We start from the raw sequence: 26,880 nt of genomic DNA, 5'->3' as shown, positions 1-26,880 counted from the left end.
AATACAAAGGAGTGTATCCTGCGCTCTGGAGAAAGGTTACGGAATGCCGTGATGCTGCGAGTGCAAGCTCGCGAAAAAGAACGGCGGTGCTTGTCCAATGCAGTCAATCTGCGATAGCCACTGGACCAAATACCGTGCAAGTCCCTGCTCTGAATGTCATAACCCGTAAACAAAATTGATGAAAACGCTGCCTATGCAACCCAGTACTCGTCAATCCATCCCATTCTACGCGTTGTGCAGGAAATACTTTCAGAGAAGCCGGAGCTTCCGAATTCCGCGTGCCGTTGATACGAACAGTGACGAAGAGACACCATGGACGAAGAACGAAAGAAAGAAAGGACGCTTCTCGGGGAGACAGACGCACGACGCATACCACACCATCGGCGTCATGCTGGAACGCGAGGGCGGAGCGCGGCAGGGGCCAGAGATCGTCTCGCTCGACGAGGCTCCACGCAAGAAGACCTGGTCGACTTCCACAATGGATACGCAAACAGGGGCAAGCCCCGGTCTGCTCAGAACAGTCAAACGAGCATGCCGTCGACATCAACGCGAACGACCATCCAAGGATGCGGTCTCCTGTGAATCGCCAACCAGACTGGATCGCTCAACAGCGCACTCTTCGTCGATGCACGCTTCCTGGCTTCTGCTTCCCGTATGCGTCTGTCCTGTTCAGGGGCAGCGTCGCTTTCCATCTCTGATACGTGGTCAAGGCGTACGCAGCTGGCATAGGCGTTCAGGTGCGCCACGTGCTAGCCGATGCTCCCTGGTTCCATCGGGCCAAATCCGCCTTCCTAATGCTTCTACACCGCTTCGAGGATCACGCATCGGTAGGCGAGTCGTTCGTATCCGGCACGCGTAACGACACAGCGCGTCATGAATGAGTGGGTAACGCTTCACTCGAGAAATACTCGTTTCGCTGTCCTTGCACGGAAGCGCCTCGTCGAGCAAGCAGTTCGACGGCATTCCGGGTGCAAGTGTGCCGGATGTCCACACTGGCCTAGACCTGCTCGACCAAACCCGCATGCGACATGAAGCGTGATGTTCGGCACCGCGGATGCAATGCGGCCTAATCGGCGGACCAGCGACGCACACACACACACACACACGGGCTTTCCAGCATCCTTCGATGCACTGCCATGCTGCTCAGCGACAGGAACACCGACAGCGCCAGTGCCAAAGCGTACCAAACTCTCCGCAACAACCGTCTGTGCGTCCCTGTAGAGTGCATCTTTTGCGCAATGTACCGCCGCCTCAGAGGCCCAGAAAAGCGGGTACAGATACAAGGGGTGCTGTGCACCAGTACATACATGAGTATGCACACGGCTCATGAGAAGGATTTTCGGCAGGAGGACACGGGACCACGCGGTTGAGCTGGGGCTCCCAAGCAGCTTCCGCTGGTCGGCGGGAAGAAGCGCGCACTCGCCACCCCGTTCAACATGTTAGCCACGATCACGACTAACATCTCGGGTCGTCTGGTGGCAGCGCACGACGCTGGACGTGCGCTCACGCCCAAAGGCTGCGCTCCTGCTCCGTCGACGAGAGCGTCACACACGTTCACGAATCGATTCTCTTCGAGGCTCGTCGATGCCTCCTGAACGGCATCTACGCTCATCATGCATACAACCGTACGCCGAAACAAGCAGAGCACAGGGGCGTCAAATAGAGACGAATGCACGATACGGAGTGCGGAAACATGCCTGAACGTCCGAATGCGAGGCACTAGCATGCGAGCTGCTCCCTGTGGAGTGCCCCAGGAGCAACCGTGCGCGCAAACACACGCTCAACCTGGACTTGAGCGGCTCGATCGACATGCGGAAGGATGTCGTGCCCCAGGAGCGTCCGCGGGCATCGTTTCGGACGCACTGTGGGCATGGCTCTAATACGCAGATGACTTGCGATGAAAAAATCAGCGCAGCAGAGAGGACATTCGGACCACGCGTGGAGCAAGGCTGTGAAACGGTGCAAATACCGAGAATGCAGAGGGAATCCAGTAATGCCTGGATCCATCGAGACCGAATTTCCCATGCACCTGGCTAACGACCACGGTGCTCCATCAATCGGTGTCAAGGATACTCCTTCATATTCGAAGCTGGCTCCATGCTCTTCAAGTCAAGACGATCACGTTGGAAAGCGTATGTACCACCACGATTTCGTATCGCTTGTACTGCTCGCAGTGCCGCTCGTGGCGGTACGCGATAGAGCGCAAATGGACCTCGTCGCTCGATGACCTTGGTATCCGGCAGCTGCCCGGGAATCGTCCGCCAGATCGATGTATCCGCCAGGATCAGCACATCTTTAGCGTCGCGGAGGTCGTCTTCAGCGATTCCATCGCAGCAAGCCGACCATAGACTGGCGTAGTTTGGTGCAACGTCCGCGGCTGGCCTGGAAACGAGGCAAACACGTTCGGCACGATCATCGCGTCGTGCCATGAGCACAATGTCTGCGAGCGTCTCCTCGGGACGCTCAGCAAAATGCCATCCATCAAAGTCGCTGTACCAAACAACCGAAGGCTGGCCTTCGGGGACACCATCACACCATCCAAATACCATCATGTAGACCCGGTCGGTGCGGAGGTCGGCCTCGCTTCGCTCACGCAGGCTGCGAACGCACTGGGCTAGTTCGCGAAGCGGCTGCTGGTGGGCGCGGTCCCAGACACGTATCGCTGGCAATAGGAACATGCATTGAAAGAGCATAAAACTTGCCGCCATAGCTGTGGGCAGATAACGATACCAGCGGCTGATGGAACAGGTCACCAAAACGCCGACGATACCGAGCACCCAGGGCGCAACGCCTCGCCAGACCAGCTTCTGAGCTCGCACCTGTTCGAGACAGACCCGCAGAATCCAGGGGTCGCCAGCTCCTCCGCTGCTGCCGATAATGAGTGATTCGAGTCGCAGGCAGAGCAGCGCCATTGCAGCCATGATTATGATGACTGCCAGCGCAGTGATCAGACGCTCTGCGCGCCCACAGTCTGCTGGCTTGCGCGGATCCACGCCTGAGAAGTATTCGCCAATGAGCAGAGCAGCAGCCGGTATAGCAGGCAGTATGTAACTGAAGAGCTTCGTGCGGATGCAGGAGAAGAACGAAATTGTAAGCAGAAACCAGGTGGTGATGAATAAGGGGATTTGCTCGCGTCGCGACGACTTTCTCGACGCTGCGGCGAAGCCGGAGCGACGATAGGCAGCGACAAGTGCAACCGGTAACGCTGCGACCCAGGGAAGGAACCCCAGTAGAAGACACGCCAGATAGTAGTACCAGGGGCCGCTATGCGCATTCACAGCGCTTGTCAGGCGGGCCAGATTATGATAGCCGAAGAAGGCCTTGATATAGGTTAGCCCGTATGCACGGATAATGAGCATGTACCACGGAAGACCGATTGCAGCGGCGAGGAGAACACCTCGAGTCCAGGGAATCTCGTGAAGGACAACCGCACGCCATTGACCGACGAGCACGAGGAAGACGTTCACGATCAGGGCTGGGAGCGCAACGCCCAGGGGGCCCTTCGTGAGCAGTGCCAATGCCGCAGCTGCAAACATACCAATGTACCAGGCGAAACGGGTCGCTTTTGTTTCCGAGATATAGGCGGCTGCGAAACACCCCAAACACGCTGTGATGCATGCACACAAGACCATATCGGAGACACCACTTCGGGCCCAGCCGACTGCATAGAGGCTGCAGGCGAATGCTGCGGCGGAAATCAGGCCCTTGAATTGCCGCTTTCTCATGTTGTCGCTGGAGGCGCCTACGCTGAAACAGTACACCATGAGGGTTACCGCGCAAGCTGCTAGCGCAGTCGGCAGTCGCGTGGCGCTTTCCGTAAATCCAAACAGACGATATGCGACAGCCTGGAGCCAGTAAACAAGCGGAGGCTTATCAAAGCGAACTCGTCCATTCCATTGCGGAATGAGCCAGTTCCCCGTTCGAAGCATGTTCTTTGCGCATACAGCGAATTTGGGTTCCGTGTTGTCCATAATGGAGAAGGATCCATTGCCTAGAAGAAACTGGAGATAGCAGAGCAGGCCAAGGACAGCGGCCTGTCCAGCGAACGCTGCGGCTCGCTGTACCAAGAGCTGTGGCTTCCCGGGGTGTGGCGCCTCAGCGCACAGCGCCAGCGCCCGTTTTCGTTGTCGTTGATGACGCTGTTGCCTCTTGCTGAATAGCATGCCGCCGGGCCATCTCGCGCTCTCCACAGACAAAAGCTGGGTAGGCGCTTTTCGATGCAAATGCGTATTCACGGTGCAACTCGCTTGCTTGATCCGGCACACAAGTATTCGTTCTTCAGCGTTTCTACGCTGCGGCACAGCTGCAGCGCTTCCACGCGGACCCGCGTATGACGCAACGAAAGCAGTCCGCTGGGGTCGCTGATTCTGGGACATGCGCTCGCGCGGACCTAAAAAGCATGAAAGCGTGGGAACTTGTCTTCCAGCGAAGTTAAAGAGACTAATGTGGTCAGAATTCGTCATTCCATAGCGGTTTCCCGTTCTAGAGCTTGCGTAGCCTCCAGATCGCCGTTTGTGCGTGCGTCGTGCTCCGAAAATGTTAGCGCTCAAGAAGGAAAGCACTGAGCAGTATCCAATGAAGCGTTTTCTAGCGAACGCTCCCCGCTCACGACCAAGTCAAGCGATGGACACCCCCCTAACGCTAGCGTGCGAAACGACACCCTTTGAGTGCCAGCGATGGTGCTCGGGAGCACTGCACCCGTCGTATACCAAGGCAGCGTCTTCTATTCTCAGACGCTTACCGAGGACGCTCCCAGCTCCAAAGCGGTTCAAGCTCTTGGTGTACAAAGCAGGTGTACGATCCTAGTGCCTCGGAGTGTGAGCGCTCCACGGGTGACCTCCCGCGACAGCGCAGCGCGGTGTCGCTGCCCCGCGCGACGGTCAATACGCTCTGGGGACGAAGCGACACCCGGAGGAACGTTCTCGGAGAAAACAAGCTCAAGGTTCACAATGGTTTTCGTTTTTTCGAACGCTGTGGTTGTTCAGGGGACCAGAGCAAGGAGCAGCGCTCTCGGGAGGTGCTCCGCGCCTCGTCTTCCTGGTTTGGCTGGTTACCGCTCGAGGGGCTGTTCTCGTCGGGCTACCGTGCGAATGGAGACGCCCGCTCCGCTTCGAATGGAGGACGTCTGCTCTGTTGGTCGGAAACGCGATCCAGAGACGGGTAACATTCAAGGACGTGTGTTCGTTGTTCACGATAACATTGATACAGACGTAAGTTTTGTGGAATTATCGCCGTTTGCACTCGGTTGCCGCTCTTAAACCGGTGCAGGGGTTTGGGTGGACGGCTTCAGTTGGCGGAGAATCGTCTAAAAACAGCAGACGCAGTTGTTTGCCTGGGTGCATGAAGGCTGTATAACAGATACTAACCCTATTCACGTGCAAATTAGCAAATCATCCCCGCTGAGCACCTGAGCTTGCTGCCATCGGTGCCAGCAGAGTATCAACTGCTTGGCTCCCACGCGTTGGAAGGTCTTCCTCGAGAGCTCTATCCCGAGCGTTTTGTTGAAGAAGGACAGTTATCCACAAAGTATAGCATCATTATTGCAGGTGAGAACTTTGGTTGCGGAAGCTCCAGGGAGCACGCACCTATTGCTCTTGGTGCGGCCGGTGCCAAGGCGGTCGTCGCGACCTCATACGCACGTATTTTTTTCCGCAACTGCTCATCGACGGGTGAGCTGTATCCATGGGTATCGAAGACGAGATTAGTTGAGCACTTTAAGACCGGAGATGAGGCCGTGATTGACTTTGAGACCCTCAGCATACGGAATCTCAATAGCGGGCAGCGTTTCGAACTGGAGCCGCTCGGTGAAATCCAGCCTGTCATTGATGCCGGCGGTCTGTTCGAGTACGCTCGTCGGACAGGAATGATTAAACCTCGCTCACGTGCATCGTGAGCTCCATTCGTGACACTTCCATGAATTCTGCGCACGAATGCTCGGTGATAAACGCATGCTCGTGAATTTGCATTCGTGAAAACGATGTCTGGTTCGAGGGACGATAACCGATAAACTGGGACTGGGCATGCGCCTGCTGCGCAGCACTTGGACGACGGATGTGCGCAGATCGCCTACTTGGCCTGGACGTAAGACGCGGATTCCCCGGTGGTCTCGCCAGTCAGGAGAATTCCGTAGCTGGACGCGTCCGGGAATCCGAGCCTACGTGACGAGCTCACGTACTGTGCATCTCATGGCTCGACACCGAAGGAATCTGGAGGAAATCAGGCACCCGTCGACCAGGAGGATGGCAGTGCGCGGGTCCACACACGCGTGCAACGACAAGGCACCGCTGCTCCTGGGCATGTGTCGGGAGGCGGTGCGCGCACTCGAGGGTCTGGCCACGGGCGCACACCCGAGTCCGGCGTCGGGGCAATACTACTCCTGGGCAAGCGTCGATAGGTGGCGCCTCGCTGCTGCAGCGCACGTTGAAGCTGCTGCGTGTCCGTGGTAGTCAGCTGGACCAGGCAAGCGATGACGCTTGCGGATGGGGTAAGCTCGATGCATAGCGAAACCTCCATCGTCGTCGTCGGGATCGAACTCGAGCAGCAGCGCATCCGTTTCTGCTACACGTCCAGGTCAGAATGAAATGCGACGGGCCCATTTACCTGACACGGGCGTACGCTCTAAAGTTTGGGTCGCTTCCCAGTATCAACAACACCAGCCTTTGCGGGCTTTTTCTGTGACTGCTTCCTATTCCTCTCTCTTATCGCCTGTTTTAACGACGACGGTTCCTCCTGGCATTCCAGCTCTGGTGTTGGCAGTCGAAGGCCATTGGCAGCTACCTTGAACTCCTGATCTTGCTGCTTTCCAGCTGTTGTTGCTGCATTTCATGCATAGGCACAAATTACGAACTATGCTTCGCTTGCCATATTCCATCTTCTCGGCTAACGATCTTGGTATGCCCTTCGCAGGGATAACGTTCGACTCTGGTCAGGTGTTTGCATGTGTCGACCACACAGAATCTGCATGGCGCTCTACCATGCGGCGCAACAGCGATTGTCTAACCGCTTGGGCTGTGCGCTTGACGGGTACGGATGCTTGTCGGTGTTGCAATCCTCCGTTTCCACGCCCGGCACCGTACCCTACAATATCGAGCACCCTCCGGGCGAGAGTCCTCGGTAGGCGCTCAGTCCGCTGCACAAGCACGGGCACGCTCCTCGGTTCGATCGAGGTTTGTGGAACGCGATGTTCATCATGATGGCATCAGAAATCGCAATAAAACTCAGGCGGGAAACCTGGGCGAGAAATTTCGTTTCGTCTACCCTACCTGCGTGGAAAGCGTTGACGTACGCTCCACCGCGGGCGATCGCTGGGATGATTCAGGTCCGAGAACGAGGCCTCTCTCCATGGAAACAGAAGAGACGGGTCTGTCTGCGGGCGTGTCATGTGAGAGGCAGCAGGCTGCTGTCGAATGCCGCCTCGTCGATGACCAGTAAGATAGGAGGGTTCGTCTCCTAAACCGAATCGATCATTCGCTGAAGCGAAAAGTTCAGTCAACGTGCGTCATGAGCAAATAAGCAAGTCGCCGGGCCACGACGTCGTCGAGAACAGAAAGACCGAACATTTGGAGAATGCAAGATTGGAGCAGACCGCACTTCAGGAAACGAGAAGCATCCAGACTTCCACGCATGCATTGTAGAATGACGTCGGCAATTTACGAACCCGTGCTCATCGTCGTTGCGAATCTTTGTTAGGAAGCAGAAGCGATGAAACCCAGTGGCACCGCGTCGCACTTGACATGTCTAAAAGACGACCGAGAATCATACGACATGGTATAAATGAATAGGAATTTTTTGATCGCATTTCGAATTTCAGGGCTAAACGCCTGAAAAAGTTGGGCAACGCTCAGGTAAGGACCAGAGCGATCGATCCAGTATCCCGTTTTCATTTGACACGGGTATAGCGAGACATACAGCTCCAAAGTCACCGCGCTGAGGCGGATCTTATCTTGATAGTGTATGCGGGGCAATCATGACAGCTCGAGCTGCAGCATTCCATTGGGTATACCCTCACCGGCACCTGGATACGCGGTCGACACTCCCGCGGCTCATCCGTGGCATTGCGGGTCCAAGTTTGCGCCGTCCAACAAGACCCTACCGTGAATGACGAACCAAAATCACCAGACAATGATTGAAAGTACTCCCAGCTGTTCGCAGCAAGCTCTGAAGCAACCATCGACGTCGTCCAGCAGAGGCTGTCGCGGAGAGCGCGCTCCCGCTGCAGCACGTATTTCTCGCTCGTTTCCCCGTTCCAATCCGTGAAGCGTGCGCAGGTTTCACCGCTTTTTTTAATCAAATCCAAATGGTAATCTATTCCGCTGAACCAATTCATAACTCTTCCACAGTTCATGACCGATCCGAAGCGATGCACATCACGAACATGCAAACTCTCCATACCACAGCGCTGTGGACGCGTCAGATACCCCCATGCGGTACGCGAATCGGTGCCGTTCTCCAGTTGCGACGCGCGCCCTCGACGCTCGATCGTGAACAGGGCGCTGGTGTGCGGTACGAAACAAGAACGTAAAAAAAGAGTCTTCCCCGAGAACTATGCATTAGAAGTGGACTTATGGTTGTGAACGCATTTGGTCGTACGTTTCACGAACAATGTCTGCCCCGAATTCAACGTCGTACGTCGCGAGGAGCGATGCACTGGTCACTGATCCTGCAGTGCAGGTGGTGGACGAGGGAAAACTCGTTGTTGACATTGTGCAGAAAGCACATCGCGATCTCATCGAGCAAACACGACAGCAAATCCTTGTGCTAGAGCAAGAAACGAATGAGCTACTCCAGCAGGTGCTCGGAAGCGAGCACGGAGCGGGCACGTCGTCGCAGCGGGCTCAGCGCAGCGACGACGCCTGTGACGCGGGCAGCGTTGCGGCTAGCGGCCGGGCGCGGCGACGACTCCACTACCTGCACAACCGCTTGGAACAACTTAGAAGCGAGCTGGTTGAGCTTGAAGCTGAACAAGTTCATGAACTCGGAGATCTTGCGAGCACCGACGGTTATCGCAACGGAGAAGTTTCGTTTACACCAACGGGCTCGCCGGACGCACTAGCTTCGCAGCAGCTTGCGCGTACGCTCGAAGCAGGTCATGCCGTAGGAACTGAGGCAGCTATGGAACTTGCACCTGGACTTTGGCTTCCGCGGTCTCTGTATGAGCGTTTGTTTCCGTACCAAAAGGAGGGGCTTGTTTGGCTCTGGTCGCTTCATGTACAGGGTACCGGTGGGATTCTGGGCGATGAAATGGGGTTAGGAAAGACTGTTCAGATCATCGCTTTTCTCGCAGCGCTCGACTACTCGGGACTCTTGAAAGGCCCGATTCTAGTGGTGGCACCTGTCACTGTTCTGGACCAGTGGCGACGAGAATTGGAAACCTGGTGGCCTCGACTGCAAGTGCGCGTCCTGCACGCCGTGCTGGGTATCGGGGAGTCCGCGCTCCAGCCGAATCAGTGTCCATCGCAAGTTATATTCATTACGAATTACGAACACCTTCGCATTCATGCGAGTTGGTTTACCAGCCGACGTTGGGACTATGTAATTCTGGATGAGGGCCATCGCATTCGGAATCCCGAAGCAGAGGTCACACGAGTATGCAAACAACTCAACACGGTACATCGCATTCTGATGACCGGTGCACCCTTGCAAAACCGTCTTTGTGAGCTCTGGAGTCTCTTTGATTTTATTTACCCTGGCAGGCTCGGAACATTGCAGTCCTTTGAGGAGGAGTTCAGCATACCCATATCTCTAGGCGGTTTCGCGAACGCAACGCCCGCCCAGGTTCACATCGCGTATCGCTGTGCATCGACACTGCGAGATCTGATTGCGCCCTATCTTTTGCGACGCTTGAAAAGGGACGTTGCACTCCAGTTACCACAAAAACAGGAACATGTTCTCCTCTGCAGACTGACACCCGAGCAGCGACGGATCTACCAGAACTACCTTAATGCCATTGACGTCGAACGAGCCGCAGATGGACAGCTGAACTTACTGCCAATCATCACGACCCTGCGCAAGATTTGTAACCATCCGCGGCTCGCGGCTGCTGATCTCCATGTATCCGGCTCAGAGAGGAAGCTCCTGCGCCAGAGTACTTCGGGTAAGCTCCTCGCTTTGGATCGCCTGCTGCACCAGCTCCGCGAGACGAATCATCGAGCGCTGATCTTTTCGCAGACGCGTAGCATGCTCACTCTGCTCGAGAAAACGCTGAACAAGGGGCAGTTCACGTACTTGCGCATGGACGGTGAGACGAATGTTGCACTTCGAGCCGAGTTGGTAGACCGCTTCAATCACGATAGCTCGATTTTCGCCTTCCTGTTGACCACTCGCGTGGGTGGGCTCGGTCTCAACCTAATCGGAGCAGATCGCGTGATTATCTACGATCCCGACTGGAACCCGGCGTCCGATACCCAGGCCCGCGAACGGGCCTGGCGCATCGGCCAGGAGCGCCCAGTTGTCGTCTATCGCCTGTTGACGCGCGGCACCATCGAGGAGAAGATATACCACCGCCAGATCTTCAAAACGTTTCTCTCTGAAAAGGTTTTGCATGATCCTCGCAAGCGCCGATTTTTCAAACGAAAAGATATACACGAGCTTCTGACGCTGCATGAAGACGCTACAGACGAGGATTTTGTTCAGGTTCAGGCGACTGCACGGGAGTCGCTCGCTCCGGTGAGCGTCGCAGCAGCAGCTGGTGATGATGCTGATGCCGATAATCATTGTAAGCTAGATGCCAAGCAGAATGAACAGCTAACAGCGGAGATGCGGATCATGCGACAGTTACTGGACGGCAACGATGCCCGTGCGCTTGATCAAGTGGCGGCAGTCTTCAACCACGACTCCACGCTGGAGGTATCAGGAAAGCATCCCCGGACCGCATTCGATCGACAGGTGCTCCAGGCCGAGGCCGATCGAGTCGCCCAACGAGCGCTGGCGGCACTGCGTCGTTCACTGAACCACCAGACGCCGACAACCCCGCTACCTGAACCAACGACACAGGCGCCGTGGCTCTGCTCGACAGCGACAGCGAACCGAGCACCTTCATCGAAACTTGCGTCACAGGCACTGCTTCAGTGTCTGCACGAACGCGAAGCGGTCGATGACGATGAGGAGCAGGTTCGAAAGCTGCAGTCTCTTGTGCACGAGATTACGTCGTATTTACAGCGACGCGGGCCCGGGGCGACGACTGCGGAGCTTGCGGGCGCCTTTAAGTCCTCCTTGCGCGTACGCGGCATCAACGCTGCCGAGTTCCGAGCAGTGCTCAAGCTTGTCGCCTATCTGAGCGAATCCGGTGATGGCAACAGAGCTGTGTGGCGCCTGCGGGCATCTGCGCTCCTGCCGGACACATCTCCAGAGACGTGACGTGGAATGGGTACTCAGACTTTATTGAGATCGGGTGCTGTTTAATCGGGAATAGCACCTCGCGGATGGCCAGCACACGCGATAGGAAGCTGGCTTGTCGGTGCTGCACCTGCGATCACCAGGCCTGCACGCGTGCGATAGGCATGCACGTTATTGACCTGGTGGTGAGGAGCGAAAAGCGCGCTGTCTCTCTCTCTCTCTCTGTCTCTGTAGGGCACGCGAGTCAGGTGCAGCGTTGCGGCGCGACGACGACGGTTCCCGTCGTTGTCACCATGTAAGCATAGTCCAGACACTGTTGTAAACTTACGGACAAGCCGTTGTTGATGCTGGCATTGGCGTTGGATCGTGTAAGCGGCGGAAAATTCTTGCCCATAAAGCAGCGTCATGGAATATTGGCTGCAAGAGCATGCAGCGCATGGCAGCTTCTTCTTGACCCAGAGAGGCATGCATGGGCGCTTGCCATACGGATCCACTTCGATTCGTAAAGCAAGTCCGACGGAATTCGAAGCGCTCACGCGCCTACCTCGAAAGATCCAATGCGATGAAGCCGCTTAGCGCGGAAACTGCACCTACTTGTGTCTGTCGATGCACGTGAAAACCCTATGGAGGCGTTCCCTTCTGAGATCTTGTATGCGTATCATCAGCGAGTGAACGACTGCGCGGCTCGGGAGTTCGCTTGTCCAGATAGGCGCGAACCTTGGCTCGGAACGCTGCATTTTCTTCGGAAATGCCACGAAGGGACGATTCGATGTTCTGAAGCTTGTGGACGCTTGAGGGAGACGTTTTTTTCATGATGCTGCCCGACAATGGCGTCGGGACGTCACCTGTATCTCCCGGGAGCAGGTTTGCCTCCGTTTGCGGGCTTGATGCATCCAGAAGCAGATCTTGAAGGCGTCGTTCAGCGAATGTGCTGCGTGCTTGAACACGTACCAGTTCGTCGGTCAGTCGTCGTATTTCCGCCCGAAGGGAGGCGCGTTCCTCCGCCTGTTTCTGATTCACGGTAAGTAGCTCGTCAATACGGTCTTCGAACTGTCGATTTCGCTGGCGATATCTGTCAAGGTCGCGCTCAAGTGCAGCAGAGCGTGCTACCTCAGCCTGCAACTGACTGCCGAATTCGATTCGAAGCTGTTGCATTTGCGCTTGAGTCTCAGCGAGTCGTTTTTCGAGTTCATCACTCCGGGCGGCGGATTCGCTCAGCATCGTGTACGCCTCACGGGACGCCTGTTGAAAACGTTCGCGCTCGCTTTGAAAGAGAGTGCGCTCTTTCTCAAGCTGATCGGAGAGTTTATTCAGATTTCGCTCGAGCTCCCGCTTTCCCTCTTCCAGTTGCAGCTGGCGAGCCTTCATGTCCTCTATGGTGCCTTCCACCCTGGAGCGCAGCCCACGGAGTTCCTGCTGGGCCGCACGGAGTGACTCTTTTTCCAGCTCGAGCTGCTCCTCCAGGTGCGCCTTTGCCATGTTGCAACGCCGAAGCTCTCCTCGAAGGTGCATCTCCTGGCGACGGTATTCCTGCTCCTGAGCGCGCTGACGTCGCTCCATCTCCTGCAGATACGAGTCAAAAGATTTCGCCAATCGTTCACTGAGCCTCTCAGTTTCCTGCCTATTTCTCTGCTCAGCTGCGAGTGCCTCTTTGGCCGCCTCAAGTTGCAGCGCGAGCGATGCGACGTCGTGTTGTTTGCCGGCGCTGGACGTTGTCGTTTGAACACCTGCGGGTACCCGGATTGCGTCCACCAGTGTTGGACTGGTTTTTCTTTCCTCAATAAGCCTTCGAGCTTCATAGAGCTCTCTCTGTAACCGAGCGATAACCTTATCCTGGTTTCGCGCTCGCTCCTCCAAACGAGCTAAACGTTGTCTCTGGGCGCTCTCCAACTCCAGTTTCTGTTCTGTCATAACAGCTTCTAAGTCATCTCGCGTAGATTGTGTATGTGGAGGTTTCGAGCCCAGCCAGGGCGGCTGCAGACTTTCAAACGCAGCCGCCTGGGGTTCTACCCCGCTGCCCACAGGCATATCCCGTAAGCGACTACGGAACCGGAACGAGAGCACCCGGGAACGCGCGGCCCCCAGCGCTCACGGATTCGAAATGCCAAGATGGCGGGATCGGCAGCGTGTCCCAGCGCTGGCGAATGCAGCGCTTTGCGCGCCAGCGATGCGGCCAGACGGCAGCGCCACACCTGCTGGGAGACAGGGACAATGGCGGGGCAGAGGCGCTTTCGATGTACGTACGCTGATCATCGTGATGCGTTGATGGTGCGCGTGCCTCTAGGGCGTCTCGTTGCTGGTACGATGGCGAACGCGTTGCGTGATCGGTTTCCGATGCGATCCAGGTGCTGGGAAGGAATAGTGTCGAGACGAGACGCGACTCGCTGCTTCCAACACCTTTCGGGCGTTACGCTCAGACCAGTGAATTCTGGAGAAGCTGCGCCAGCACACCCGTATTGTTTTTGTTTCTCGCACAGCGATTCAATACAGAGGATTGTATCCTGCGCTCTGGAGAAAGGTTACGGAATGCCGTGATGCTGCGAGTGCAAGCTCGCGAAAAAGAACGGCGGTGCTTGTCCAATGCAGTCAATCTGCGATAGCCACTGGACCAAATACCGTGCAAGTCCCTGCTCTGAATGTCATAACCCGTAAACAAAATTGATGAAAACGCTGCCTATGCAACCCAGTACTCGTCAATCCATCCCATTCTACGCGTTGTGCAGGAAGTACTTTCAGAGAAGCCGGAGCTTCCGAATTCCGCGTGCCGTTGATACGAACAGTGACGAAGAGACACCATGGACGAAGCACGAAAGAAAGAAAGGACGCTTCTCGGGGAGACAGACGCACGATGCATACCACACCATCGGCGTCATGCTGGAACGCGAGGGCGGAGCGTGGCAGGGGCCAGAGATCGTCTCGCTCGACGAGGCTCCACGCAAGAAGACTTGGTCGACTTCCACAATGGATACGCAAACAGGGGCAAGCCTCGGTCTGCTCAGAACAGTCAAACGAGCATGCCGTCGACATCAACGCGAACGACCATCCAAGGATGCGGTCTCCTGTGAATCACCAACCAGACTGGATCGCTCAACAGCGCACTCTTCGTCGATGCACGCTTCCTGGCTTCTGCTTCCCGTACGCGTCTGTCCTGTTCAGGGGCAGCGTCGCTTTCCATCTCTGATACGTGGTCAAGGCGTACGCAGCTGGCATAGGCGTTCAGGTGCGCCACGTGCTAGCCGATGCTCCCTGGTTCCATCGGGCCAAATCCGCCTTCCTAATGCTTCTACACCGCTTCGAGGATCACGCATCAGTAGGCGAGTCGTTCGTATCCGACACGCGCAACGACACAGAGCGTCATGAATGAGCGTGTAACGCTTCACTCGAGAAATACTCGTTTCGCTGTCCTTGCACGGAAGCGCCTCGTCGAGCAAGCAGTTCGACGGCATTCCGGGTGCAAGTGTGCCGGATGTCCACACTGGCCTAGACCTGCTCGACCAAACCCGCATGCGACATGAAGCGTGATGTTCGGCACCGCGGATGCAATGCGGCCTAATCGGCGGACCAGCGACGCACACACACACACACACACACGGGCTTTCCAGCATCCTTCGATGCACTGCCATGCTGCTCAGCGACAGGAACACCGACAGCGCCAGTGCCAAAGAGTACCAAACTCTCCGCAACAACCGTCTGTGCGTCCCTGTAGAGTGCATCTTTTGCGCAATGTACCGCCGCCGCAGAGGCCCAGAAAAGCGGGTACAGATACAAGGGGTGCTGTGCACCAGTACATACACGAGTATGCACACGGCTCATGAGAAGGATTTTCGGCAGGAGGACACGGGACCACGCGGTTGAGCTGGGGCTCCCAAGCAGCTTCCGCTGGTCGGCGGGAAGAAGCGCGCACTCGCCACCCCGTTCAACATGTTCGCCACGATCACGACTAACATCTCGGGTCGTCTGGTAGCAGCGCACGACGCTGGACGTGCGCTCACGCGCAAAGGCTGCGCTCCTGCTCCGTCGACGAGAGCGTCACACACGTTCACGAATCGATTCTCTTCGAGGCTCGTCGATGCCTCCTGAACGGCATCTACGCTCATCATGCATACAACCGTACGCCGAAACAAGCAGAGCACAGGGGCGTCAAATAGAGACAAATGCACGGTACGGAGTGCGGAAACATGCCTGAACGTCCGAATGCGAGGCACTAGCATGCGAGCTGCTCCCTGTGGAGTGCCCCAGGAGCAACCGTGCGCGCAAACACACGCTCAACCTGGACTTGAGCGGCTCGATCGACATGCGGAAGGATGTCGTGCCCCAGGAGCGTCCGCAGGCATCGTTTCGGACGCACTGTGGCATGGCTCCGATACGCAGATGACTTGCGATGAAAAAATCAGCGCAGCAGAGAGGACATTCGGACCACGCGTGGAGCAAGGCTGTGGAACGGTGCAAATACCGAGAATGCAGAGGGAATCCAGTAATACCTGGATCCATCGAGACCGAATTTCCCATGCACCTGGCTAACGACCACGGTGCTCCATCAATCGGTGTCAGGGATCGTACCACAAGCGAATCCAGTTGAGGTGCTTCATGTCTTGAAAAAGCTTCCGAACTCGTTTGCCGCGATGCACTGCATGTAGAGGTTCTCGAGTGACTCGAGCTTGTGCACTGGCACAGGCCACGGTTAGAACGTTTCGTGTAGGTCCTTCTGGTTTTCTTTCGGTGGCTTTACAAGTCAAACGCTGGCAAGTACGCCGAGCCCCCGAGTTTGTTGAGTTTTCCCGGCCGTTCCAGCACCTAAATCGAGGTTACCTATCGCTTCCGCGTGCGTACGCAGCGCGAAAGCTCCATTCGCCAGAAGCGACCGCATCTGGGCGCTCTTATCGATCCCAAACGATGCTCGACAAGAAATCGAGTGCGGCAGTTTTGACAACCGCTACCGCCGCCGCTGCATGCTCTGCGCCCACTCGGCTGCTGTTGTGTGGACGTGCATAAATCAAACTGAATATCTGCCTTGTGAGGACACGAACATCCACTCCTTAACACGGAGCTACCAAGTCACCATACTATATATCTCTGCGTAAAAGCACACAACAATCTACCAACTTTGTAAAGTCAACGCATGTTTGCCCTGACGCATCAACTGCGTTCTGTACATTTTATAATCCGGAGAGGTATTTCAAACCATTGGTACACGCTGCTTTCACACTTTTGTCGCACTATATACCTCTTCGCTTCCGATGGCTCAGCGTGTAGCGCAGCGAACATTCCCAAGCATGCGCTGGTGCCTGCTGCTCACCGATGCCCGTCGACGTGCCGTCGGCAACATCGCCGATTCGAGCAATATGGACACGTGTCCGCTAGATATCGGGTGCGTTCAGTCGAATGTGCGTGCGCCACTCGCGGCACGCATGCAGCGCGGGACGTCCGCGTATGCGTGGCATTTTTCCTCCAATGTTGAATACGTGATTGGTTGGTGGAGTATACCGCCGATTTCTGTGGTGCATCACGCGTGCGTGACAATAAGGACTTAGGGACTCGAATTGAGCGTCGCCTCCATTGGGGCTCGCGCCCAGAGGGTCGGAAGTCAGCAGGGAGCCCTCGTTTGTGCCGGAGGTTGCTGCTTGGAACGCAACTGCGGGGTGAGCTCGGCGCAAGCTTTTGGGGAAGCGCGCGGGGCGCCAACGCTTTCTGTAGAGTTCCAGCTTCGGGGAAACTTTTCGATTCTTCGTCGGTGGTGAGAGCGGCCTAGCTCGAAATGATGAGTACGTGGCGCCGGGAGCGCCGGACGCCCTCCTGGGCAGTGGATGAAAGTTGGTTTGCCGAACTCGAGCGAGGCATCAAGGGTGGCTGCGCGGCCGGTCTCCCTGTGGACACATCCGCTAAACCGGAGCCTGTTGTGTGCTTCGAAGATTCTCGGGACGAATCTGAGAAAGAGACAGACCAAATGCTACCGCATCAGCCGCCGGTCCCGGAAGTCTCGAGCAAAACAAGCCCCCCAGTAGCGGACAGCCACTCCTGGCATACCGACGGCGAGCGCAATGCTCGCCGTCATTTCATTGCCCTGCTGCCTGGCGTTCCGCCTCTTGAGCTACAGGGTGCATCGCGCGCTGATTTCAAAGCGACGGAACTGATAGGAGAGGGTGCATGCTCGCGGGTGCTGCGAGCTACTTACCTTCCGACCGGGAGGGAGTATGCGGTGAAAGTTATCTCGAAAGCTTTGGCAGAGCAGAATGAGCAGGTGCTCCCCCTGCGAACAGAGCAGATTTGTTTACAAGTGGGACTGGGCCATCCAAACATCGTGCAGCTGAAAGCTATTCTGGAGGATGAGAACTTTCTCTATATGGTTATAGAGCTTTGCCCACACGGTGACCTGGCGCGCCTGCTCGCTCGTAGGCGCGCTTCAAGCGAAACGCCGCATCCGTCGCATCGAGACAGATTCCAGAAGCGTGAGCCGAACGGGGCGGCTCCGAGCGGTGGGAATCATGTCGGCGCCTTGAGCCTTGATGCAGCGCGCTTCTACTTTGCAGAGATTGTGTCCGCGGTCGATTTGATTCACAAAAACGGCATCGTCCATCGCGATTTGAAGCCACACAATATTCTCATTGGGAACAAGGGCCACTGTAAGCTTGCAGACTTCGGCGTTGCCGCCATTTTGGGCAAAACACCGGATGACGAACTGGCGGGGCGGTCTCCGCGGCCGCAGGACAAACATCGTTACGATTCCTTTGTTGGTACTTTCGCTTATCTAGCACCAGAGCAGCTCCGAAGAGAACGACCAGGAGGCGGGTTCGAGAGCGATCTCTGGGCGCTCGGTGTCGTCCTATACCAGATGCTGTGTGGCGGCGAGCTCCCGTTCCGTGGCGAAACAGATTACTTACTCTTTCAAAGTATCTTGAAAGACGACGTTGCGTTCCCCAAGTCATGTCTTCCGACAAGTTCGGGTCGAGACCTTGTGGAGAAGCTTCTCAACAAGGATCCAGCCCAACGCATTACGATGCGTGCACTCAAGTTGCATCCTTTCTTCAAAGGCATCGACTTTCGTCATTTGCACCGTGTAGATGCGAGTAAGCTTCTGGGGCCCGATGCATTCGAAAAGCGAGATTTTTTGTCTTTCGATGCCGCCTCTAGTGCAGGACACGCGGCCGAGGGCTTTCGCCGGGTGACCCGAGCGATAAACTCGTGGTGGCCGCGCGGCACCCATGCCCATCGCCGGGCAACACGCGAGCCCCAGGCACTCCAGGACGCCGGAGCGAAAGAGCTCTTTGCTGCACACGAGAAATGGCGACAGCCTGCGCGACGGGTCTTGAACCTTGCTTCCGACTTTACCGGGAACCCGATTCTGGCAAGTGCCATTGAGCTGGTTGAATCGCTGCTGCAACGTATTCGCCGCGAATGCATGCAGCATCGAAAGCTGCCGAGCGAGGAGTATTTGTTCGCGGCGTCGCAGTTGCAGTCAGCGGATCCGCGAACGCTAACAGATGATCACGCGAAAATCAGATTTTGGGTCGTTCTCTACAATGTGATGTTCATCCACGTTAGAATGGTCCACGGGGCGCCAGTGCGAAGCGGCCTTCGGGATAATCGCTTCTTTGGAGAGTACTTCTATCGGGTATTCACCCTTGACTACTGTTTGGATGATATTGAGAATGGAATACTGCGGGTTCCTGGTCCATTTTTTCGCAGCTGGGAGCGCGACGATCCACGACGTGAGCTTGCGTTGAAACATCTGCATCCGAAGATTGTGGACATGCTCCACCGAATCCGGGTTTCACGCGGCATGGCCGACATTCCCGAGCTGGATCACTTGACCGAGACCAATCTGCTAGGTCAGGCGGCATTTGAGGACGACGGTTTGATCGAGACGGATACGGAGCGGACGACGCTGACCCTGTGAAGCGGTCCATGGTGGCGAAGCGCACATCGCTGCCCCTGCTACGAGCCGGCACGAGCTTTTTGCTTGTTATAGAGTGCCGAGAGAAGCCGCTCGGGCGCACAGGAATCCTTCCTTACCAACGGAATGGCTGTGGTATCACACCGAGTGACCATCGCGTGTGTGGCATTGGAGCACTGCTCGCTTGGGAAAAATCAGGGATTGCATATGAATGATGAGGCCCCCAGCGAGATTATCGACGCTCGCGCCGACTCGATGGACATTCCATAGCAACGAGCTTCCTTGTTTATAGCAATCTGTACTGCATGGAACGCTTGCGGTCTAGTTTCATTAGGACGCAAACCCGGTCGCAACGACAGTAACGGAGATATCAGCGCGCGGCCCAAGCGTCGGATCCACCGTTGCCCCAAAAATGATGCTCGCGTCAGGATCCAGATGCTGGAATATGACCTCCGCACACTGGTTCACTTCGCTGAGCGTCATATCGGGTCCACCGCAAATATTGAACACTGCGCCTTTTGCGCTGTTCAGAGGGAAATCAAGCAGTGGCGAGGACACCGCGGCGAGTGCTGCCTCCTTAGCTCGGCGCTCGCCGCTTCCTGTTCCCAATCCGAGAAGCGCGTAGCCTTTTTCGGCCATGACCGAGCGAACGTCAGCGAAATCCACATTAATGAGACCAGGTCGCGTGATTAATTCGGAAATGCCGCGCACACCATTTTTCAAAACGTCGTCTGCTACCCGAAAAGCTCTCTTGAGCGGCATATTCTTGGGAACCACATGCATGAGGCGGTCATTACTGACAACGATGAGTGTGTCCACGTTTTCACGAAGCGCAGCAACGCCATCCAAGGCCTGCTGCATTCGATGGCGGCCCTCGAATGAGAACGGCTTGGTGACCACCCCAACGGTGAGCGCTCCGAGACTCTTGGCAATGCGCGCAACAACGGGAGCGGCTCCGGTGCCGGTGCCGCCGCCCATGCCCGCGGTAATAAACAGGAGGTCTGTCCCGACACCAATCGCCTGTGCGATGCGATCGTGGGACTCTTCGGCTGCTGCGCAGCCGACCTCGGGGTTGCCCCCAGCACCGAGGCCTCTGCAGATGCTTTCACCCAGTGGAACAACTGTTTCTAGAACAGCGTTCTGCGTATATAAAATGTATTTTTTCTTGAACTCTATCAATGCCTGATGATCTGTGTTGGCGATAGCGAACCGCACCCCGCGGAACTCTCCGTCTTCCAGCATACGAGAGATCGCGTTACACCCGCCACCGCCAACGCCGAAAACCTTGACCACACACGGTGGTGTGTCCGTGTCGACCGGCTTTTGTTGGTAGTCTGATCGAGAACTTGAAGAGAGTCCCACTTGACCGGCTCGGAGCGCCTTGTGCGCCAATACAGACTGCGGCGTCGGTCGTTGCTCAAGGCCGTCTCCGTGAGCGTCAAGTAGGCTTTCGACGTTCGCTAGGCCTTTTCTGCACCTGGATTTACTTTTATTACGACAGACGGTATGCGAATGAGTGTTAAATTTGTGATGAACAGTCGTGACGAACGCAAAGTCCGGCATGTTTTTCGCAAGACGTGCAAACAACGCCAAGAACAGGTCCGAATGGGCGCGCGTTGCCGCCAAATCACCGGCAGTTCTGACACGCGCACGAATGTCACGATAGACAGTTGTCACAAATGGGGTTTTTTGGGTGTGGCTGCGATCCGGCACTGCCGGCGCGAGACCTCTTGAAGCGATGCAGGACTGCATCCTGTGGTGGAGTGTTCCGGGGCATCCACCACCAGACATCCCCGGAGCGCGACGGAGCTTGCGGGTGGGCGTGGCGCCCACGCACGGGCTTGCTTCTTCGCTTGGGCTGTGCGCTTGACGGGTACGGATGCTTGTCGGTGTTGCAATCCTCCGTTTCCACGCCCGGCACCGTACCCTACACTATCGAGCACCCGCCGGGCGAGAGTCCTCGGTAGGCGCTCAGTCCGCTGCACAAGCACGGGCACGCTCCTCGGTTCGATCGAGGTTTGTGGAACGCGATGTTCATCATGATGGCATCAGAAATCGCAATAAAACTCAGGCGGGAAACCTGGGCGAGAAATTTCGTTTCGTCTACCCTACCTGCGTGGAAAGCGTTGACGTACGCTCCACCGCGGGCGATCGCTGGGATGATTCAGGTCCGAGAACGAGGCCTCTCTCCATGGAAACAGAAGAGACGGGTCTGTCTGCGGGCGTGTCATGTGAGAGGCAGCAGGCTGCTGTCGAATGCCGCCTCGTCGATGACCAGTGAGATAGGAGGGTTCGTCTCCTAAACCGAATCGATCATTCGCTGAAGCGAAAAGTTCAGTCAACGTATGCCATGAGCAAATAAGCAAGTCGACGGGCCACGACGTCGTCGAGAACAGAAAGACCGAACATTTGGAGAATGCAAGATTGGAGCAGACCGCACTTCAGGAAACGAGAAGCATCCAGACTTGTATGCATGCATTGGATGATTCTGTCAGATATTTTACGAACTCTTATTCGGCGGCGTCCCGAAACATCTTGATTGCGTTGATGTAACGAATTCCCGCGACATAGAATCAGAGACGACATACGGAAAAGACGACCAAAAATCCTTAAAATATTCATGAATCCATCGTCCCTCGTTGCTTCACGTTGAATGTCGAAGCTCGCCACCAACTCCAGAAATGTTCGAAAAAAACCGAAATGCAGGAACAGCGCGAGCAGTTCACCATTCCATTCTCGTCTGATACAGATTGAGAAGGCGGCACGCCATCAGATCCCTCCGTTCCAGACTGCGTCCCAGAGTCGGTACAGATTCCAACGAATGCACCATTTATCCCAGAGCCATAACAGAAGACCTGCCACTGCTGATGATGGTGCCTTGCGGTATCCGATGAAATCGGTAATTTGGCTACCCAGCAATGACCGCTGAGCTTCGCGGGGAGGCGTTGTCACCAAATGTGATCCTGGCGCACCAGTTTGCGTTGGCGTTGCGCATCGCGGAAAAGCAAACCAGATGGTCAATGAGTCCCATCAGACGTCAGACTTCATGGCGCCTTTGGTAGATGCGATAGCTGATGGCAGCTGCAGTTCCAATGGCCAGCACCGCAGCCGATAGCGCAGTCCACGGTGACCGGGACACTCTGCCAAAAGCACGTTCTGTGGATGCATTCCCGCCCGCAGAAGCTGGCTCGGTGCTCGCGGCCTCGTTGTGCTGCGATGATGCGAGTTGGCTCTTTGCAAATACCGGCAAGTTCCCTGATCTCAACCATGCTATTTCGTCGGGCGATGAAGCCCGACCCAAGGACTCGTTGCGATATGGGAATCGTCCAAACCTTTCGATTACGCGGAGATGATCCTCAGCCATTTTCACGTTGACGCTGCGCGCGTGTTTCCAGCGTGTGAGCCATGGCGAGCCCGCTGCTGCGGTGCGCATCAGACGAACACATTCGCGCTGATCTGCGAGGGATTCACTATGCTCTAGAGGTAGATATATGAATATACGCTCTGCGAAAAAAAACTCGCTCTTGTCCCAGCCCTTCTCGAGGATTGCACGACATATGCCGCGCGCTACGTTGTCGTACTGAAAGGCTTCCGCGCGTCCGCGCCAGATGCACCGTGGAAACTGATCCGTCAGCAAGATCCGAGCAAGCAACCCAAGAGGTTGGTCCCACTCGCCGCCGTGCAGCTCGCCTCGCCCGGCTCGATGCACGAGGTCAACGCTTTCCAGCTGAACTAGCTCGAACTCCTTGTTCTTCCCGAGAAACCACGTTGCAACGCGCGACTCGAAGTAGCTGAAGGAGGAAAGACACTTTCGGCGTTTTTCAAGAGACGGCTCTACCCCAAACCAAAAAGTGAAAACATCCTCTGCTGAGTTTAGTTTCGGCATAGGAATCGTGTGCGTCCCTGGGCCCTCTGGGCGCTGCATCCTGGTAAGCGGGTTTTGTTCGTTCGAAACGTGCTTTAAAGGCCCAGACGGAGCGCGCCGCCACTACATTTTCGGCTGCATCGCAGAGCGCCGAAAGTGGAGGATCGTGTGCACGACCACCAGGGCATCGCTCGGACGGCGATTGTTACCAGCACGTAAGAAAGAATCCGTTATTCCACAAGATACGGCAAAAAATTCTACAGGTTATAATCTATTGGTCTCTTTGGGAATACTGATAATTTCCTATGATCATTTGGGTGCCGAGCATTCAATGGATGCCCGTAGCGCTGGTACGTATGCAGCTCAGAGATACAACCGATTATCGACTCCCATAAGGACGTTCGTTCAAGCAGTTTTTCGCATAACGAGCGGTCGTATGTCGTCTTCAGGTTGTGCTCCGACGCGCTGTGCATGCGGACTCGCCGGCGCGGCACCAAGCGATGGAGAAACTTAGCAGCTTGAACGATTCCAGAGTACCTTGACTCCGTTCCGCTATTGGATGCGGACTCTGGCGCCGTTTTGCGACGGGCACCAAGCGATGGAGAAACTTAGCAGCTTGAACGATTCCAGAGTACATTGACTCCGTTCCGCTATTGGATGCGGACTCTGGCGCCGTTTTGCGACGGGCACCAAGCGATGGAGAAACTTAGCAGCTTGAACGATTCCAGAGTACATTGACTCCGTTCCGCTATTGGATGCGGACTCTGGCGCCGTTTTGCGACGTGGGCCTTTGACCAGGACCCAAGCGTGTGGAGTTGCACGAAGCGCTGGATCCTCGTGGTTATCCACCTCGACGGACCCGCTGCCTGCACCCATGTCGGATGGAAACGGAAAGAGAACTGCTTTCTCTGTTCGTGCCTTGGTTTTTTCACGAGCTTTTCTTTAGGGATAGCGCCCCAATATTTCAATGAAGGAATAAGCGCTCATGGTGTAATACATAGGTTTAGGATTCCTGGTCGTCATTTCCCATTGGCATCTCCGAGGCAGTGCCCCTTGAGTTCATAACATAACCGATATCACTCTCCAATGCATACTTCCATGCATTCACCCTTCTCCTTTCCGTACGTATGTGGAAGAGTCAGATCACGTATTCTTCAACTTTTCCCTCGCTCTGTTTGGAGGCTCCTCTGCGGCACAACGATTCGCGCCGCAGGATGGATGCGGAAAAAAATCCGCGTCGTTTCCCGATGACTTTTTTCACAAGCGCACGTCGAAAGTTCACTGGACTTGGCTCTTCAAATGATTGAATCCCTTTAAAAGGCATACAATCCGCCCTTTGCGGGCATCGGCGAGGCAACACTTCGCAACAGCATCATCGCGCCCACTGGATATGCCCCCAGAGGCTCTCCTCGATTCTGATTCCATGGAAGGGGGCCCTGGACTGAGACTTTCTGTCGTCGCTGCGATCGCCTCTAGTCGAGAATGCACCATCGCTTTGCGCGAGGGTAGCATAGATGAATCGAAATTTCTCGATTTGTTCTCCATGCTGGATTTTGCTTCCTGTACTCTTTCCATCATAGACAACCTTGCGTTCCAGATATCCTCTATCGAATGGGACACTGTACGCTTGCGTCTCCACTGCACAGAGTACTGACCGAGAACGTCACCCCGAAGAGGCCCGCGATCGCAGTGTACGACCCCGGGCGAAGAAACGGCGGGGAGCATCCAGGGGATCTTCATGGGCTCGTCAAGCGCTCGTATGACGCGATAAAGCAAGCGTCCACGCGCCGCGCTGTGGCCTTTAGATGTGGATGTATGGCGGACCTCTGGGAGCAGCTGACCAGTTTTGCGTGCCACCGCTATGTAAGGCGCACTTCAGCTGTATACGATGCAGATGAAAATGGCAAGCGAGGCATACGTCGCCGCTTTCGCCTGCGGATGAAATGCATCGGTAACAGGCGGAAGCAGCGCATTCAGGAATTCAACGCTGCCACCGAAACCCTTCCACTGCGAACGAAGGACATTGTAGGGAAAGAGCAGGACACCGTACGGAAAGCCGACGGCCACACAGAGGAAAAGGAAGCAGTCACAGAACAGTTCCGCAAACGCTAGTGCTGAAGACCAGAGAAAGAGACCCGAATTTTCGTGTATACGCTCGAGTCGGAGACCCCGTTCCATTCGACATTGACATGCGTTCGAATCGCAGATGCTGATACCTGCTTCCACCGAGCGATTCGTCGAGCTCCATCCGGCTGAACTGCACCGGTATTTGCGCGCCTCTTTGCACACATCGAGGTGAAGCGTTCCAGCGTACGCCAGGCAGCGTTGTGTAGTGCGTCCCCCAGTTCTAACCAGCGATCCATCTCGATGCAGATACGCAGCTACAAACTGCGTCTGAGGAACTGGTTCGTACAGCGCCGTCCCTTGGAGAACATGATGTGCTGGACCTTGCATGGGACGTGCCTTTCCAGCATCGGTGATGCAGCTTGTGACCCTGCGTTGCCGTGGCAGCGGCGCGAACGCGAATCATCAGCAGTCGTCTCCGCGAAACTAGGATTGGTCAATGCTGGGCGCAGGTCGACCAGGGCCCAGCAGCGTCATTCGTTTTTTGCTCTCAGTGCAGACGTTATTGAACGGAGATCTCGAGCGTATTCGCACAAGGAGGAACGTGTGATCGTTCGGCAATTCATTCGCAGTTGTTTTTGGTAGCGTCCAGTATGGTTGCGTCTACCTGGAGGCAGCGCCTCACTTCCTACGCTGCTACTTGCTTTTTCTGGTTCTTGATCTTGCTGGCTCTGCAGGTTGCGTTAGACGCAGTGCGCACGGCGCGATGTCCACAGATCACAGTCAAGAACTTTGGAGGGCGCATCCTGGGGTTCCACGGTAACTTACCGCGTGCCTCGGAAACTGCGTTTCTCTCCATAGATATGGAAGCTGACTTCCAACCCGTCTGGAGAGGTACGTACCGGCAGCTCTATGTCTTCATTGTTGCAGAGAGTAAAAACGCGTCGAGCCAAGTTACTCTGTGGGATAAAGTAGTCGGATCCAGGGACAGCCGAGTTATCCGACTCATAGGTGAGAGAGCCAAATATCCGTTGCGTGCGTTTCCGAACGAAACACTTCGCGGCAACTCCATCACGATGCGTCTTCATTATATGGTGATGCCATACGTCGGGCTATACCAGAGACGAGTCGCTCTTGGATCGGCGGACCTGACGTTCCATGAAAACGCGAGCACTTGACGCTTAGCAGTCTGAGCTCGGAGCGACGGCGTCTCTGCCGATGATGTCTCGCTGGCTACCAGCAATATCAGCGGATATTGGCTGCTGGGGACTGACTAGCCACGGGAGCAGGGACCCCGTCGGTCTGTATCGTGGACGTCGAGTGCTCGAAGGTTCGTACTCGGATCAGTAGGGTTCCTCGTTACGCGATCGCTCCAGTAGCGAGGTCTTTCGTGCCGCTTATACTTGTGTATGCACATCGCTGCATCTGCGTTTGAAGTTGAGCAGCAGCTTTGGCCCGATTTCTGTAGAATGATGCAATCGCCGCTTTCGCTCGAGGTCGTACCAGAGCGTTTGTGGCTGTGCGCCGCAGCGTCTCCGTTTCCGTGCAGGAGAGCAACTGCATGGATGACACCACCGAGCACTGGGCTTGGAAATACATGCATTGCAGCGGAACCTTAGTGGATCCCATTACCGCATTGTCCGTACATTTAAAGCGCTGAGCGGTGCTTCATGCAGAACCTCATCGCGAGAGCCACCGCCAATGACCTGGCTTTTCAGAGCACGCG

The 26,880-nt window shown here is 55.9% G+C and overlaps 10 protein-coding genes and 1 non-coding gene across 11 annotated transcripts; 5 read left to right on the top strand and 6 right to left on the bottom strand.

Annotated features, from left to right (window-relative positions):
- Positions 1-2,063: 2,063 nt before the first annotated feature.
- Positions 2,064-4,463, bottom strand: CYME_CMO096C (hypothetical protein, conserved; the record flags this gene model as incomplete). The annotated part of the gene is made up of 1 exon (XM_005537451.1): positions 2,064-4,463. The coding sequence occupies one exon, from the start codon at positions 4,461-4,463 to the stop codon at positions 2,064-2,066; it is 2,400 nt and encodes a 799-aa protein (XP_005537508.1).
- On the top strand, positions 4,130-5,899 carry CYME_CMO095T. The gene is made up of 2 exons (XR_002461494.1): positions 4,130-5,210; positions 5,387-5,899. It is a non-coding gene; the product is annotated as a hypothetical transcript (transcript).
- Positions 4,950-5,893, top strand: CYME_CMO094C (3-isopropylmalate dehydratase small subunit; the record flags this gene model as incomplete). Its single annotated transcript, XM_005537450.1, has 2 exons — positions 4,950-5,210; positions 5,387-5,893. The coding sequence occupies 2 exons, from the start codon at positions 4,950-4,952 to the stop codon at positions 5,891-5,893; spliced, it is 768 nt and encodes a 255-aa protein (XP_005537507.1).
- Positions 5,900-7,918: 2,019 nt separating the features above from the next.
- CYME_CMO093C (hypothetical protein) lies at positions 7,919-8,389 on the bottom strand (the record flags this gene model as incomplete). Its single annotated transcript, XM_005537449.1, has 1 exon — positions 7,919-8,389. The coding sequence occupies one exon, from the start codon at positions 8,387-8,389 to the stop codon at positions 7,919-7,921; it is 471 nt and encodes a 156-aa protein (XP_005537506.1).
- Positions 8,390-8,601: 212 nt separating this feature from the next.
- CYME_CMO092C (DNA repair and recombination protein RAD26) lies at positions 8,602-11,355 on the top strand (the record flags this gene model as incomplete). The annotated part of the gene is made up of 1 exon (XM_005537448.1): positions 8,602-11,355. The coding sequence occupies one exon, from the start codon at positions 8,602-8,604 to the stop codon at positions 11,353-11,355; it is 2,754 nt and encodes a 917-aa protein (XP_005537505.1).
- A 600-nt stretch (positions 11,356-11,955) lies between these two features.
- Positions 11,956-13,362, bottom strand: CYME_CMO091C (similar to myosin heavy chain; the record flags this gene model as incomplete). The annotated part of the gene is made up of 1 exon (XM_005537447.1): positions 11,956-13,362. One exon carries the CDS (start codon positions 13,360-13,362, stop codon positions 11,956-11,958), a length of 1,407 nt encoding a protein of 468 aa, XP_005537504.1.
- A 3,727-nt stretch (positions 13,363-17,089) lies between these two features.
- Positions 17,090-19,228, top strand: CYME_CMO090C (probable 3-phosphoinositide-dependent protein kinase; the record flags this gene model as incomplete). Its single annotated transcript, XM_005537446.1, has 1 exon — positions 17,090-19,228. One exon carries the CDS (start codon positions 17,090-17,092, stop codon positions 19,226-19,228), a length of 2,139 nt encoding a protein of 712 aa, XP_005537503.1.
- A 327-nt stretch (positions 19,229-19,555) lies between these two features.
- On the bottom strand, positions 19,556-21,016 carry CYME_CMO089C (plastid division protein FtsZ2-2; the record flags this gene model as incomplete). Its single annotated transcript, XM_005537445.1, has 1 exon — positions 19,556-21,016. The coding sequence occupies one exon, from the start codon at positions 21,014-21,016 to the stop codon at positions 19,556-19,558; it is 1,461 nt and encodes a 486-aa protein (XP_005537502.1).
- A 1,246-nt stretch (positions 21,017-22,262) lies between these two features.
- On the bottom strand, positions 22,263-23,150 carry CYME_CMO088C (hypothetical protein, conserved; the record flags this gene model as incomplete). The annotated part of the gene is made up of 1 exon (XM_005537444.1): positions 22,263-23,150. The coding sequence occupies one exon, from the start codon at positions 23,148-23,150 to the stop codon at positions 22,263-22,265; it is 888 nt and encodes a 295-aa protein (XP_005537501.1).
- A 1,815-nt stretch (positions 23,151-24,965) lies between these two features.
- Positions 24,966-25,544, bottom strand: CYME_CMO087C (hypothetical protein; the record flags this gene model as incomplete). The annotated part of the gene is made up of 1 exon (XM_005537443.1): positions 24,966-25,544. One exon carries the CDS (start codon positions 25,542-25,544, stop codon positions 24,966-24,968), a length of 579 nt encoding a protein of 192 aa, XP_005537500.1.
- Positions 25,545-25,807: 263 nt separating this feature from the next.
- Positions 25,808-26,332, top strand: CYME_CMO086C (similar to microsomal signal peptidase; the record flags this gene model as incomplete). Its single annotated transcript, XM_005537442.1, has 1 exon — positions 25,808-26,332. One exon carries the CDS (start codon positions 25,808-25,810, stop codon positions 26,330-26,332), a length of 525 nt encoding a protein of 174 aa, XP_005537499.1.
- Between the last annotated feature and the right edge of the window lie 548 nt (positions 26,333-26,880).

Source organism: Cyanidioschyzon merolae, chromosome 15 (genome assembly GCF_000091205.1).
Source record: "Cyanidioschyzon merolae strain 10D DNA, chromosome 15, complete genome".
Classification (NCBI taxonomy): Eukaryota; Rhodophyta; class Bangiophyceae; order Cyanidiales; family Cyanidiaceae; genus Cyanidioschyzon; species Cyanidioschyzon merolae.
The sequence above is the reverse complement of the archived record's forward strand: the minus strand, read 5'-3'. Positions and strand labels throughout refer to the sequence as shown.